Here is a 16,304-nt window from a genome sequence, read left to right on the forward strand (position 1 = left end):
AGTTTGTCACTCCTATAATCAGTAGTTCTCTTGATAGCTTTGTAAATTTAGTACCTGTTCAGAAATATTTTAATTTGACAATCAACTATTCAGTATACCTCTTGAATGTGATTTTGATATACTTTGTGGAGGCTGGCTATCTCATTGTTCAATTCTTAGACATCAACATGGCATGAAATATATTTTGTTGTTGTGTCCTCTACAAAAACATATCAGAAAGGTTCAAGGCTTTCATTCTTGATAATATACTTTTGTTCCAGTGAACCTGTAATGATGAAAGTGTATTGCAATATCATTCAGCCTAACATATTCAGCATTTTGTTCTGTCAAGTTTTGTCTCGAGAGAAGAGAACCAAGCATCTTACTAATTTGCTTATCTAGCATCACACTTTCCATTGTCCCTGATGAAGAAGTCTTGGTTATTCTTGTCATTCTTTGATTGAGATTATTGGTTCTCACGCAATGGTAACATGGTCAGTTGTTATACACTCAAACGCATGGGGGCAGAAGATGATTTCACCCGTTGAAGACTAGTCCTTAGTATACTCGGGCAGGTGTTTATGGGGAAGTGCATGTTAAAGCAAAATCAGCTACATGTGTAGTCCTAAACTGGTTAATGCAATTAATTTGTTTCTATCCACAGGGAGCCTCCTGCACTAAGAACAGAGTGCTACCAGGAGGAAGATGAAGACAATCTCTCTGAGACGTCCTCCCATCCGCCCACCTCACCCCTCCTCAGCCCCGAACGCTCCCCGTCCTCGTCCCGCAGCCACACCCCGACCCCGCCCCCGAACCGCCACCCCAACACCACCACCATGCCCACACCCACGCGCTCCCCCTCGGCCACCCTCAGCCCCGACTTCTCCACCACGGTTCCGTCGCCGACGGAGACAAGTCTTCCAAAGTTGGGCAGCGAGAGTCTGGGCAGTCTGGGCCACAGTCCCCGCAAGATGGGCTCCCCGACCCGCCGGGCCCTTCTCTCGTCACGGGTCGGAAAGTCGGACAGTCTGGTACCCGCTGGAGATCGCAAGACAGCAGTGCCTCTCAAACTAGCACAAGCTCAGGTGAGTCTTGTGATAACCTTTATCACATTTAGCTCTTTTTCTTCTTGAGTACAGAATCTTATTTTCTCCTTGTCTTTCTTTCTTTCTTTTTTTTTCTCTCTCTCTCCCTCTCTTTCAAATTTGCCTTTCTCTCGATGAGTTTGAGAATGTTCATTTTCTGATTGTTTGAAGCTTCTTTTTCCTTAACATGCTTTGCACTTGAAGTGCTTGTTCTCCTCCACGTAACGTCTGGCTCTTGCCAAATCATTGAATGTCTTAATTCATCGTACCGTTTGACTCACTCGTTGGCAATGTTGTCATTTTTTCAGCGCAGTCTCACAAAAACTTCACGTACCATTTTAAAACGTACTTCAGTTCTGCTCATTTTCCTTTGCTATGCAATTTTATACCTTCTCTTCAATGGCTTCTTTTTCATTCTTTTTTTTTTATGTGCACCAAAAGTGTAATGAAAAGTAAATGGACTGAATGCTTGTTACTGAAGTTTTACCCAAAAAACGAAGCCTTTAAAGTTTCGGCACAAAAAGATGCGCTGTTGTTTGACTTGAGTCATTCCCGAGGCATGTTTTTCTCACGCTGACACCACGTGGTCTGCGATCGATTCTAATGCACCCAAAGCACGGTTGTTTAGTTTTACCCCTTAACACTGAAGATGACTACAAGTAGTTGAGACTTAAGAGCATGAGATTTAGTGTTTGATTCAATGGGGAATTATCCCCAAATGTATTTGTAGATTTAGTGAACACAGAAAGATTAGTGAAACACTCGGTGAAAGTTTAGGGAAAAGTGGAAGGTCTAATCAGATGCTGTGAATTTGAAAGTTTTTGATTAACTCCATGTGCTACCATTTCTTGATAAGAACTTACAGCTATTTTTGTGACATCAAAGCAGTAACACGAAGAAAATCTCACCAAAATTTATTTCATTAGGACATAGAAAGGGCACTTGACCAAAGCTCCCATAGCAGACATGGAGAATGTAAAATACCATGACGTACAATGTGTCTCAGTACAAAGTTTATGGACTATGTGCTTTGATTGGACATTTTGTATTGTTATTATTTTTTAAAGTACTTACAGCTTAATAATTCTTGAATAGTGCCAATCTTAAGAGGGTGGAACATATGATTAATATGGGGGGGGGGGGGGGGAAACAACCCTAAAATCTCTTGGGAGGCTTGTCTAAGTTTCCTCAGACCTTTATAGTTGTATATTTCACTCACCTTCCTGCATTCACTTTATCCACTTACATACGTTTAAGGAAACTGCCCCTTTTAATGCTCACAAATTCATTGGAACACACAAATCAAAGGAGGGTTTGGTAAACAGTTATACAAAAAGAGAAGACATACACCTTTTTGTAAGAGAGATTTAATTTAGCAAACACTGACTGTTTCCACACAAAAAAGGCAAGATAGATAAGGATAAAAAATAATAAACACTAAACTTGTGTGGCAGAGTTATTAATATCTTTTAAAAAAAGTCTGGAAATAGAACCAAAAAATGTCAGAATAAAAAAAACGAAATTGCATGAGGAATAGATACTATCAGAAATTCAACAAATCCTTAAATTCAACAAAACCTTTCATTCAATTTCTTGATGCTCACTGAAATTCATAGTGAGAGATTGAAATTCATGAGTGAATATAGGATAATCTATAAATGCATCTTTTCGAAGTTAGAATTTTAATCAATGAGTTGGATATTGACATGGCAATAAAGGCAAATTGAAGTTTTCAATGACTACATTGTAATGAGCTAAGTCTTAAAATGAACTTACAGACATTTAAAGATTAGGCTTTAAAGGGCATTATGAAAAAGCTGATGGTATGGTAATATGAAATACTGTAAATACATGGAATCTGAAAAGTTGATTCTCTTTATGAGCAGATATGCTTCCTTCCTTTTTCTGTGTGTTGAATTGGTTTTCTAGAGGAGTAGAATAGGAGTCACTCTCTCTCCCCCAAATTCTTGTCTCCCAGTAAGTCACTTCACTGTTGCAGTGAGTCGTGTGGTAGCCTAACGTTGTGTTTCTCTGACAGTGTGGTGTGCTGTGTCTTGCATGTGATAGATTTGCCGTGTTCCTTACGCCCTCCTCTCTCACAGGTCATGGCCGTGGCAGGAATGACGCCCGAGGGCAAGACCCGCAATGCCCGGGAGTCCGCCCCGGGCCAGCGGGCGTGGCTCACGCCCCCGTCCTCCCCCCGGCGGGTGCGCTCCTCCCTCCACACCCCCATCCCCCGCCCTACCACTCAGAGCTCCCATCTCCTCCCCACCACGGGCGGCTCCGGGGCGGCCACGCCCAACAACATCGTTGTCAAGGAGCCGCTGGCCCTGCGCCACTCCACGGGCGAGATCGGCACGTCCCGCGACCCCTCCGCCGCCTTCTTCAAGTCACTCACCAAGTCCAAAGTGGAGCGTCAGTCTGGGGTGGGGCAGAACCCCAGTCCAGAAGAAGTAGCGGGTAGCGCTGAGAGTTTAGTTGCACAGGTAGAGTATTGATCCTAGCCCACTAACAATCTCACCCATTTTAGCTGCTTTGACAGATCATATACCGATCAAATCAACCAACTCTAATCTCTGTTGACACTTGGTTTAATGTTTGTGAACCTTTTATGCAGTCAAATGGTTGGATATGGGTTTGTTTATTTCTTGAGTAATATCTGTTTGCATGAGTCTTCATAATTTGCTTTCCTTTTGTTTGTTTTTTATCTGAATACGCTGTCGCTTTAAAATTCCTGTACTTATTTTTTATCATGTGGGCTTTGAAATGTCTGTGTTGAGCATGCACTTTTTTTTGGCATCCTTTGCCCCTAGAATCACTCTCAAACTTTATGGCTTGTCTTTTCATTTCTACTGTCCTTATAAGTTCGATAGAAATTTGCTGTTTTTAATTTCATCATTCAATGAATGTTTGATACTTTTTTAATCTCCTCAGCTATCAGGTGAGTACGAATCATGATATTAATCAGGCATTTATAGTGTACCAGCTGTATGGAACATGTAATAGCAATTTAATTCATGTGTTTTGTTTCTTAGGAGTCATTTGATTGTCTTGTTACTGGTGAGGTCATCTAGTGGTAAATAAAGTCACCACTGATATTGATTTCCATCATGTCGGCATAAACCATGTTGTTCATGGCTCCATTTTTTCACCCCTTCTGTTTCTCTACGCAGCCCGCCAAGTCGGCGTCCACGCCCAAAGACTTAAACAAATCCAAACCCGAAAAGAAACAGAAAGGTAGAGGGCGCCCACACCATTTTGGCCTTGAAGCATCCCGAATTTTTGAAGAGAGCGTGAATGCAAATGGCTTTAAAAAATATCGAGGAAACTGTGAATGAGCTAAGAATGCTGTGTGACATATACACTGTGTTGCATTTGAAGCACACTTCTTGCAGTCAGCTTTGCCTGGTTAGAAAAAGAAAAGACAGTTGAATTAAATCCAGTCCTATTACTTTATTAGTGAGAAATGTTGGGTAAATTTTTGCCCACTCCCTTCCCCATAAGCTACAAAACAAATGTAAAACATTATAGAGAAATTTATAAAACAAAATGTGAATAGTCAAATTGCAAACCAAATTTCTCATAGGCAGTAAATATTACTAAACACTAGTCATCACTTTGTTCCTTTTTTTAAAGAGAAGACTAAGATGTTAAATCTGAGCACTTTACACCAAAATATTTTTGTTCCAGTGAGGCACAATCTTTATATAACTAAAAGAATATAAAGATAGATGGTATGATACATGAGCGAGTTTGACAGCATTTTGTAAACTAAGCAAAATATTCTGAAAAGTCATTTCAGTAATTATATGATTTACAGTTATCTGTTTTAAACTCTGCTGAACTGATTCACACAGTATGAGCTAAAGTGGAGTTACCCCAGGAAAAAAAAATTGAAATTTTCTTTAGTCAAGGAAAATGAAATATTTATGTTTAAACAAAGGAGTTTGTATCTCATAGAACCAGATTTAGAATAGATTGGAATGATTTCACAAAATCTACCAGTGATCACCCACTTAGTTGGTAAACATATTTTCTTTTTAGTTTGGGTCATGAAAAAGGAATCCTATCATTGCTATTAACCCGTTGAAGACGAGTCCCGAGAATACTCGGGCAGGTGTCTATGGGAAATGCGTGTTATAGCAAAATCAGCCCGTCTTCAACGAGTTAAAAATTTCTGTTCGTCAGGCATTCATAGATGTTTGGCTCGGGAAAGAGCACTGTACAAGAGGCAAAGCATACGCATGGCAAAGCTGAATGTAAGGTTTTTGTTTTTACTTGCATGGAATTTCACAGAACATGTTCACAGGAAGGGGAGTGGTACCCTTCCATGTCGATCTATCTGCATTTCTATTTACTCATCATGGACACAAATGCACATGGCCGTGTAATCATTTCATAATCACATCCCCTGACATTTGTATCTCAACCCTGGCACGGGGGGAGCACACATTGCTTTAGCATCTCACAATCGCAGCTGACATAATTATTCAAAGTCTGGACCTGGGCGAATTAGGTTCGATGGACATAGTGAATGTGGGTCCACAGTCATATGGACCAATGGCTTACATGTAGTTTCCTGCTATTGCGTGCCTGAACTTGGATACTGATAGGGTTGTAGTTATTGTGTTATGATTCAAAGTGGTGTTTCATTTCATTTCATTTCATTTCATTTATTTTCATGATTCTCAAATGAAGGTCCAGTTAACATTTGGGAGCAGTGATTTTAAAAATGTTCAAGATATCACTTTTGATGCATATGTTTAGGTCAGTTGTATCACAAAACATCCTACTGCAATGTGTATGAAATTTTTGCAATAAAGCCTAAAGTATAAGGAGATATCACTATTTTTCTCATTAAACCATAACTGTAGACGGTTTAGTCTGGAAACATTTTTATAATAACTATTGTTCACATTTTGTATATTTAACAATACTTAACATCGATTATACTGGTTCGAATTTTTACATTGGTTGTTTCTATCCCTAACTCACAATTCAAAACTATTTTGAAGCACTCATGCTGGGTTTTTGTTTCATCTGCAAATGGTAAATTATGCCTTTAAAATAACGAATACAAAGCAATCGGATAAACTTACTGACAGTAAAACGATACAAATAGTCAGTGATGGGGGTAATGCTGGTTTATGAAAGGAAACAAGAAATATGATGGAGTCGACATAAAAGAAAGCTTTTTGGATTGCAGGTCCTGTTTGATCATTGGTGTCATAAGATCACACAGATCTGTAAAATGGCCTGTGTTCGAATTATCATGCATGAGCCCACAAAATATGGGTTGACCACCAGGAACAGTATAGGGCATTAAAACAGTAGGTCATGGGATCTACAGCTGTGGTGGAGTTATTTCACATCTACTGCGGATGAGTCCAATACTCTGCAGTGTGTCTGAGCAAAAATGTCTGAGCAAAAATGTCTGAGCGTGGGATTAGGCTGTTTCTTCTAGATCTGTGATGGTTGTATCATGCAGCTCTCACAGGCAGCAAGTATGATTCTCCGGGTTGGTTCAGGGTCATGATGGTGATGACCTAAAGGATCAAGCTTTAACCCTAATCAGACCGGGCTTTTTTGGCTACTGTAAAAGTGGAAATTTTCGCGGTGTTCAAATTTTCGCGCATTTCGCGCAACCAGAAACTAGCGCGAAAATAAAAGCATGCGAATATTTTTGCTTGCCATTTGTGCCTGTGCGTGATGTCTTGATTCTGCGGAATTAAAAACACGCGAAACTCTTCCGACCCGGCCAAGCGCGAAAAATTAGTCACGCGAAAATATCCACTTTTACAGTATGCTAGAACCGGAGGGGGGCGGATTCCCCCCCCCCCCCCCCCATCAGTGGTGCGATTGCGATGAAATTTGGCATGCATGACACCCACGTCATAATCTACAAGATTGTGTCATAAGATTTTTTGAAACGTTCAATTTTTAAATTTTAATCAATTAATAATAATAAATAATAATTGATATGATTTATATAGCGCCAAATCCACTCTGCAGAGTGCTCTAGGCGCGGAAGGAAGAGAAAGTGACGAAGTAAAAGACATACAAATATCAAGTACATGTAATGAGTAATCAAATTGAGGCTTTAAACAAGTGAGTTTTTAGACTGCTTTTAAAGGAGTCTGATGAAGAACAATTATTATGCAAATAAAGCTCAAGATCATATTTTAGCCTAATCAAAAGCATTTAGAGTCTACTTTTTGGTCTGTAAATCTGTTTTGGCATATTCAACAATTGTACATCACAAAACTTCCAAAAGTCATTTTTTCAGAATTTATTATGTTTTTCTTTGTTTTTCAACTTTCTTTTTTTTTCTTTGTTTTTTATTGGAAATTGTCACTGACCACTTTTCTATCATAATTAGCATAAAATTAATCAATGAAACTGATTAATTGTAAAAATAATCCGGTTTTTATGACTTTCATGACAGAGCACTGTTTTCCATAGGAAATGTACACAAAATCACAAAATTGTGCCCGTTTTGGGGCAACATGCTGTTACAAAAATAGGCATGGCTTCGAAAAAGTACGCGCGGACGTTGCAAATTTGGTCTCAAAAGTTGCTCGAGACTTGAACAAAGAAAGTCAAGAAGCCTCGCGACGAGGCCTTCTCGCGCTACAGAATTATAGCGCGAAACATCGAGGGGGGGGCGGATTCTGCCCCCGGCCCTGTTAGGGTTAAAGCTCAGGAATGACAATGTCCCTTCTAGTCACCTGTAATAGAGTGAGGGTATTGATCATTGCAAGTGCCATGCATCAGATCATACTTTGTACATGCAAAATACACTTGCCTGGAAATCTGCCTAAAATTATCTTACACTGCAGAAAGAAGTGCTTTTGTCATTTATATTTTTGTATATGTGCACAAAGATGAAGCCAAGGAATTAGTAGATTCTAAAAAGTCTCCTTTTCATTTTAGTTTTTAAGTTAAATTATCCTTTTTTCATTATTAATCTTAAGAGGAGCACAATCTTTGAATTCAGACAAATTTTACTCTTTCTCCATATTTATACATATGCAAGAAATAAATTATATTCAGTCAGACTTCTTGCATCTGTGATGTACAAATAAGCAATCCACTTAGTAGACTTTTGATTATCTAGGATAAATGTTTGTGTCAAATTTTATGATCATTTTCTCAGCTTTTATTGTCCAGAATTTCTCACGAATTGATCAGGAACCTTGTTTTAGCAGTTTGAACTGTTTGGAGAGAATAGTTGGGTTATCAGAGTTGAAATGCTGTTCATTCACTTAATAAATTGGATGAATTGATGGCATTTCACCTGAATTACAATGCAACTAATTTGATCAAATTCTGAACAACAAGTTAAGGATATCAATAAAGTATAAATCTAGATATAACTTGGGACAATCACAATACATTTTGAAAAGCATAATCAAAGTCATGGCATGCCTCAGTGCAACATCTGAAATTTTGTTTCTTCATTTGAAATTGGTAATATGAATCATAATTCCCCATCATTCTATCTTTCTTCAATTCAACAAACTTCAAATACACGATAACAAGATGAATCAAATCATTTCCAATCCTTTAACCATACGGGGATCAAGAGGGCTGTTGAAAAGCAAACCTAGTTTTTCCACTCAAGAAGACATTCAGAGCACACATTTTTCATGCAGCAAGCGCAGTTCGTAAAACATTTACCTACCATATGTACTGTACCTGCATCTTGTAAAATTGTTTATTTCTTTTATCCACAGTTTGTTTAGACATAATGACTGCACCAAACCACTGTAATTACCATTAATTATCATTTTGTGCATGTAGTTCATTATATATTCCTCATATGTATGCATATATTCTTTCATTATTCTTTAATATGTATATAATCCATCAACCGATATACACATTTGCTGAGCTTGTTATGCAGAGTTGAATTGTTAGTTCAAATTAGTGGATGTGATTTTGCTGACGTGGATATAATGAAAAAAGAATTACGCAAACTTGGCATAACATGGTAATGGTTCACTGAATTTGGCATTCAATCACGGGAACCCTTCAGACACCCCCTCCCCATGTTTTTATCCATTTCCCTTCCACCTCCACATTATCATAATCTCCCATTGAATCCCTTAGAATTTCATCCATGTCTAGAAAGTTTTATCACAGAGCAAATTAGTCCATTGATGTGCTGTGAGATATGGAGAGTATTCAGCAGATTTTGTGTGATTCTTTTAAGTAAGGGCTCCACCATTTGCTGTGAGTGGAAGTCATTTATTTTGCATGGATTTGTTTCAGACAATTACTCCCTAAAACAATATTTGCTACATATTGTATAGATACAATATAAAACCATATTGATAAATATCTCCTCAACATTTTAGTGTTTTCTAGGAAAATTTCGCTCCAACTTATATCCCCCCATCCCGCCCCCCTTTTGTTTGTTTGTCTTAAAGTTACATATTTGCAAACTGACCATGTTTATTGAAATAAAGTCTACCAAATTGGCCATCCCCTCAGAAGCTGAGAGAGATTTCTTTTTGTTTGTATATGGACTTCACATCCCTCCCCCCCCCCCCCCGCCAAAAAAAAGAGCCCCCCCCCCCCCCATACTCACACATGCCTTTCACAACCACAGGATATCAATAAGAACTGAAGATGATTACTATTTAGTGTCTTGTCTTTCATTCAGAAACATTTCAAATTTTTCCGACTTACAGTGCAGCTACAGGTTCAGAATTACCCTGAACAATCAAGTAATCTTGTCTGTCTCTTTCATATTTTTTTGTTTCCCACAATCTTCTGGCATCATTCACATACAATGTATTGTTAGATATGTAGGTCTATTTATATTTTGATCAATGGCAAGCATTGAAATGAAATGATTTTAACTGCCAATGTTTATGATAATCAAAATAAAAATGTGACATCTGTATTTCACCTTCCATGCAAGTCCTTACTGTCAACCAAAGTGAGTCAGTTTGGTTGGGGACTCTACGTGGTTAACCCGTTGAAGATGAGTCCTGAGTATACTTGTGTCTATGGAAAATGCGTGTTATAGCAAAATCAGCCTGTCCTCAAAGGGTTAATAAGAAGATGATAATAACTAAACCTTTAGTCTTAATCGAAACATGCTAAAAGTGATAGGACTTCATTCAAGATACTAAAACCCCTTGGTTGAAGATAAAAGTGGACAAGAATTTTGTTTCATATTTTTATTAACAGCATGAAGCTACACCTAACCCCCTCCCCCTGCCCCTCCCCCCCCCCCCCCATTATTTATCATGTTATCACTCATTGCTACAGTCCACAGGTAAAGTTAAAGCTTCTCTTCCATTTCAGCCCTGTTTTTGTCATAAACCACTGTATATTTTGGTGGAAAATTTATCAAAAACCATCGCATCTTTTAACCAATGTAACTCATTAACCCATCCTTATTAATTTGCAAGCAACAAAGGTTCAACTACCTGTCAGTCTTTATGAGGACGAGATATCGGTATCTACAACAGTTATTGCTCCAAGATATTGGGTTTAGTTATGTCTTCACATGCTTGCAACCCACCACACTGACTATATTCCATCAAAATTTATCCATCCCCTGCCCACTTCCCCTCCCCTTTCCCCTTCCCCTCCCCCTCTCCCTACCCTACCCTACAACAAGTCACAGACCTGCAAGCTTGCTGTTAAAATGCTTACATTAAGTGGCAAAGCTCATATATATATATATTAATCACAAAATCACCAAACATATATTTGCATTTTCATGAGCAATTCATGTAGAATTTATTTTTCTTTTTTTTTTTGCAGTGTTTGGCAGTCTGTACACAGTTTAGTATTTGTGTGGCTTACCGCTCCTAGGGACGGTTAAACTTTTACTCATTTATCCAGACAGTACTGGGAAAAAATAACTGAAATGAAAGCTTGTGATGTGATTTGTCTTGACGGTTTTCAATGATCTTTGCTATTTCTGTTCAGAAGTGAGATATAATTCTTATCCAAGGGGTTGCCTCCCGGGACCAGTGCCAGCTTAAGTTGTAGCTCAAGAAAGAGTTTTGAATGTGTCACAGGTTAAGTGGATATGATAGGAGAGCTACTTTATTTGATATACATGTAATTTCATTTATAGGGCTGTAGGGTAAAAGTATACCCACATGATTTCATTATCTTATGTCAGTCTGCAGCTTCTGGCAAAACCAGCTGCAAAGTAAACCTTGCGTGCCCAATAGTTTCTTTGTTTTCCTTTTTTCTTTTGCCAAAAGTGGCTTGGACACATTTTTTATATGTATATGCAAGTGTAGGCACCAATGCGTTAAAGACTAATGCCATGATATATAACTTGAAATGAAAGTTAGCATGTGGCTGAAGTGAATCAGTTTTCAGCACTCTTGGATGTTGCCATGGTTACTACTTATTTTGTGTTTTGGAATGACAATAGAAATCTTGTGTACATAATAAGGGGCCTTATGAACATAATAGAATGCTACCTGTATCACATCCCCAATGATGTGCTAATTTTCAGTGCCTGATTATAATACTTCACTCTGTATTACGTGCCTTCAGTCGTAGAGTGATTATGGAATGATAATGAAGATAAATTTCAAAATTTGCCTTTGCGAAAAAGAGCAGACCACAAGGGGTCTTTTGGAGAAAGGGGCAATTTGTGGAGTCAGTCACTTCTTTTCAACTTTTTGAAGCTTTTTCCTTCCTCAAATCTCTGTCAAAATGTTTGTCATTCAATATATCGTACAAAGAAGTTTATTATATGAAAATGTAGTAATTGACTGCAACAGGTTTGGGGTGAGACAGGTTTTGCATACTGAACTGGAATTCATACAGAAGAAAATTGTAAATTTCACAGCCCAAACATTGCTTTGTGCCATCCAATGTGTTTAACTAATCATACTGTCAGAAGTCCATGTAACATGGGACGTAACTATAGCTCCCATCATAAATCTTGACTCATTGGTATCCTCTATGTATTTTTCCCTCCTGCTCATCCTCCCGTGCTGGTGTAGCTACTGGCAGGGGAAGGCATCTCACCCATTCATGATCGAGATCTCATCAGCATGGCTGGGAGGGAGCTGGCCGAGGCCTGCGACATGACTCAGGCTGAGCTGGACTCCGCCGCCCACCGCCTCCTCTTCGCCAAGGACAACCCCGCCTCGGTGCCCGTCGTCAAGACGACCAGCACCTCCGTGGACACGCAGCTGCCGTACTTTGACCACCTGGGCGGGTACGAGCTGAGGGACTACACGCGACGGTCGGGGCGGGAGGGAGATGGGGAAGGCGGGGACAGGGGCGGGGGCGGTGGCGGAGGCCGGGGAGGAAGAGAAGGGGGAAGGGACAGTGACACAGAATCTGGAACGTTGGAGGCTGATGAGGAAGGGGTGCTGTACGTCACCACTTTATAGCAGTGACTTCCACCCCTACTGCACTCCTGCCCCTCATCTTCCCACTCTCCCCCTCCCCCACCCCCACCCCCACGTCTGGGGCCCATTTACACTCTCTGTTATGTCTCTCCCACACCATGTACCTGTACATACTCTCGCACATTCACACACGATTGTAACGTGTTTGCAGTGTGATCTCTGCGGAGAGTCCAGTCCGTTTCCTTTCGGCGAGACGACATGGAAAGGTCAATCTGACCCCAGCACCAGCTGTCACCCCAAAATTAGAGATGATGGAGATATGATCGGGTGCTCCTTACTGCTGAAGCGGGCTTGGATCATCCACTGCAGGGATTAATCTGCACTGAGCGAATGCCATTTGTGAAGTGTCATAGCACCGAAGGGAGATAATCTAAGATTATTAAGATAGTATGATCAGGATTTGTTGGATACCATGGTGATGGAGGATCAGCTGCTCATTTCACGGGATTTGCTGAAGTGTCTTTGTGCTTCGTGTGACTCCACTCGGCTTCTCCCTAGAATCAACAAGAGGAGAGTAGCATTTTGTTTGATTGATTAATTTTGTGTGATTTGCAGGAGAGAAAAATTGTCTGCACCTGCTCTGTACCAAATAAAGGGAACGACCGTCATGGACACCTCCAAGAGAGAGAAAAAAAGAGACTGAATGAATCGAGTATAAGTTTTAATGTGCAACATTGCTCACTTATAGCTTTGGTAGTGCACTGTATTCTAGGACCTCATACGTTGCTTCGTGCCCTATTGCTTGTTTTTTAGGAATATTCAAACTGTTTGTGGCATACCAACACATGCCACAATATGAAGTATTTTGCAAATTTCTGTGCAAGAATTGGAGAAAATAGCAAACATGGAGTGCATTTCTTGGTGTCTGGTCGTCATGAATTTCATGCAGTAACAGAGTTGTACATACACATATATTCTTGTGTATTTTGTGTCCGCTTTGTCGGGAAAAAAAATCATGTTTGAAGCATGCCTGGTGCACTGTACTACTTATATGTGATTTTATATCATCACCATTATGTATATAAAGTGATTATAAATTTTGACGGAAATGGATATAGATGTTTCTTTTTTAATGATGAGATTGTATATAAAAGGTATATACAGTCATTTCACAAATGTCTAAGAGTACTAAAAGATGCTTTTTTATGACAAAAGAAGAGATGCTTTTCTTTTTGTTCAGAGTTACAGAGAATGTGTTGTCTGCACTATGGGGGAAAAAATCACAGGATATATGATTTGTAGTATATACTCTGTAAATGGGGCATTACATTATTAGGGAACAATGCTTTGTGGAAGACGAAACCCCATAAGTGTTCTTCCTTTTCTGACGAAGGCAGATCTCTGTCACAATAAAGCCACAAAATTTACCGCTTGCTAACTGGATTGATTTCTCTATCTCTCAACACTCTCTTCTTCTCTCCCCCACTGTAATTAGTTTCTGACACACATGCATTGAACAAGCAAATTTCCTGTGACATTGTCATTGCCGCATTGTTTTAATCTTAGAAAAAATAAAAACAACAAAATTAATTCGTTCCTGGATCTGGACACATACTGAAAACATATTGGTTATGTAATACTTGGTGTACATGCCCCTGTTGGCATTGTAAGTGGAATTACCGGATTTGTGTATGCAGCATCACTGTGTAGACATTGCCATAGATTTCATGTTGTTATTCAAAGGTTATTTGAACAGAAATATCACATTTAACCTTTTGCGAGCGCCATGGACTTTGGGATTTCTGTGCCACTCAGCACTGAGACCACCTAAAGGATTAATCTGTCTGTAGGAGACGAGACCAGATACATGCCGTGCTGTCTGTGCTTGGCCGTCCTAGGCAGTACTTCACTCATATACCCATTCAGTTATCTCAGAGATCAACTAAGTAGACGGGCAATCATAAAAATGGAATAGTTTTGAAGAGGCGTCAACAATTTCAGACTTGATCTTCAGTGCCTGTAGTCACAGAGTCAGCTAGGATGTACCCATGAAGCAGCTTCTGAAAATGATTGTGCATTTCTGGTCTTTTTTGATATATTTTCTCTGAGGAAGATATCAGTGTTGCATTGAAAAGATGATGGCGTGAGCGTACAAAATTCATTCAATCTGGTTTGAAAGTTTGAAAAGTGTGACCACTACTACAGCAGCGCCATATCCCTTTGACAAGCATGCACGGATGCAGTACTAGCATGTTGATTCCTTGAGAATATTTTCAGAAAGTTCTCACTGCGACAGCTTATATCTGTGTCCTTTTCCCATAAATGCCAAACATAAATACACATATGATCAGAATTCATAAGGTTTGCAGTACAACATCACTTTCAACAAGTTGATGCCAAAAGAACTGATGCCATTGCAGTGATGTCTGTCGTAGGAAATAAACATTGATGAGCAAATAGTAGTCAGGCATTTATTAGTCGGTGGATATGCAGCCCATGTATTTAATTTTGTACAATGGTTAAGTGGTCTCCTTTATATACAGAAAAAAAAACCCAAACAAATGTAGAAAAAAACCCTCTTTCATGGCAGCTGTTCTAGCGGCCCTCAGGGTGTGGGGGTGGGTTCAAGGGATTCCTAAAATCTGGTGCTGATGTCACTGAAAACAAAGTGTGCTACATTATTTCCCAACTGTTGGCAGCAAGCCTAGGTATTACCAATCTCTTGTAAACATACTGGGGAACATAAAGGGAAAACGTCTTTCATGGACAAATGGCCTTTTTCCCCCTTTCAGGTTGCCAAACTCGACAGTTTCTAACCGATAGGTGCTCTCGAGTAACATGCTTATTTGATGAACTCTTCACACTAAAACGCTGTTGTGTAAGAACATGCGTCTCTTTCTACTTTACTGTGGCCAAGTCATTTCGATCTAATATTTTCTGTTGACAAATTTGCATACTGGCTTATGCAGGGGTGCCTAAATAATCATGAACGGTTATGGATATTTCACAGTGACAATAAAAATCATTGCTATGATATTTTTATTATATTCTTATACATATTTATTGGGTTACGAGTCATTATATGCTTTTCATAAAAGCTGGAATGAGATGGGACAGTGCTGTTTTGTATACAGAGGTTGTAGAATAAGAGAGTTTAGCAACACAGGTTACAAGAAGTGAGAACCAACATACTCTGTATCTTAATACCTTCGAGATCTAAACTGCCTAAGCTTGGCAAAATGAATCGTCTATGAAAAAAAAATAAACCTAAAACAAACCAACAAAAAATAGTAATAGATTTTTTTTAATGTAAATTCTTTTGATATGTAGTCTGATGTAAAACATGTATTGATTGATGGCCTTATATTTCTTCATCATATGCGCAATTCTTAACTCTGTAAATTTCTTGAAATGCTCCTTTTTCCCCCTTCATTTTGTGTTTGGTTAATTACAGCTGTAAGACAAGGTTCACAACTGTGTATTGGTGTCGACAAATGCATAATTTAGCTGTCAAGAGGTAGTCTTGCAAATTGCGTTTATATTGTTCAATCTTTCCACTTTATTTTCAGTCCATGTGTGCAAAGTTTTGTGTGTGATCTTACCCGCAATTTAAGCTCTTTCAATAGAATGATAGATTTACACCCCAGCGTTTGTATGTGTTCCAACTAATATAATATAACAAATGTATCAATTGTATAGCTAGTAGTCTCTCTGTTTGTTTATTTTCTTTCTTTGTTTTTCTTTTTTTTTTATATGGTGCACCTGTATTTCTTCATAGCTGCATTCAGAATTCTACTGCAGGTACATGTAGTTGTGTTTATGGATGAAAAATGGAATCATTAAACCAGTGTTTGCCTATTATGTTTGCTAGGCCTGCTGCAGACACAGACAAAAT

The 16,304-nt window shown here is 39.1% G+C and overlaps 1 protein-coding gene across 1 annotated transcript in view; it reads left to right on the top strand.

Moving 5' to 3' along the window:
- The window catches only part of LOC139742343 (voltage-dependent L-type calcium channel subunit alpha-1D-like), a 213,355-nt gene extending 200,904 nt beyond the window's left edge, over positions 1-12,451 (top strand). Inside the window, exons 42-44 of the mRNA XM_071652922.1 lie at positions 644-1,064; positions 3,167-3,550; positions 12,056-12,451. Of these exons, the coding sequence (XP_071509023.1) occupies positions 644-1,064; positions 3,167-3,550; positions 12,056-12,451 (1,201 nt within the window). The remainder of the gene's footprint in view (positions 1-643; positions 1,065-3,166; positions 3,551-12,055) is intronic.
- Positions 12,452-16,304: the final 3,853 nt, after the last annotated feature.

Source organism: Diadema antillarum, unplaced genomic scaffold, assembly GCF_040938485.1.
Source record: "Diadema antillarum isolate AM-2024a unplaced genomic scaffold, OU_Dant_1.0 seq00000998_RagTag, whole genome shotgun sequence".
Lineage (NCBI taxonomy): Eukaryota > Metazoa > Echinodermata > Echinoidea > Diadematoida > Diadematidae > Diadema > Diadema antillarum.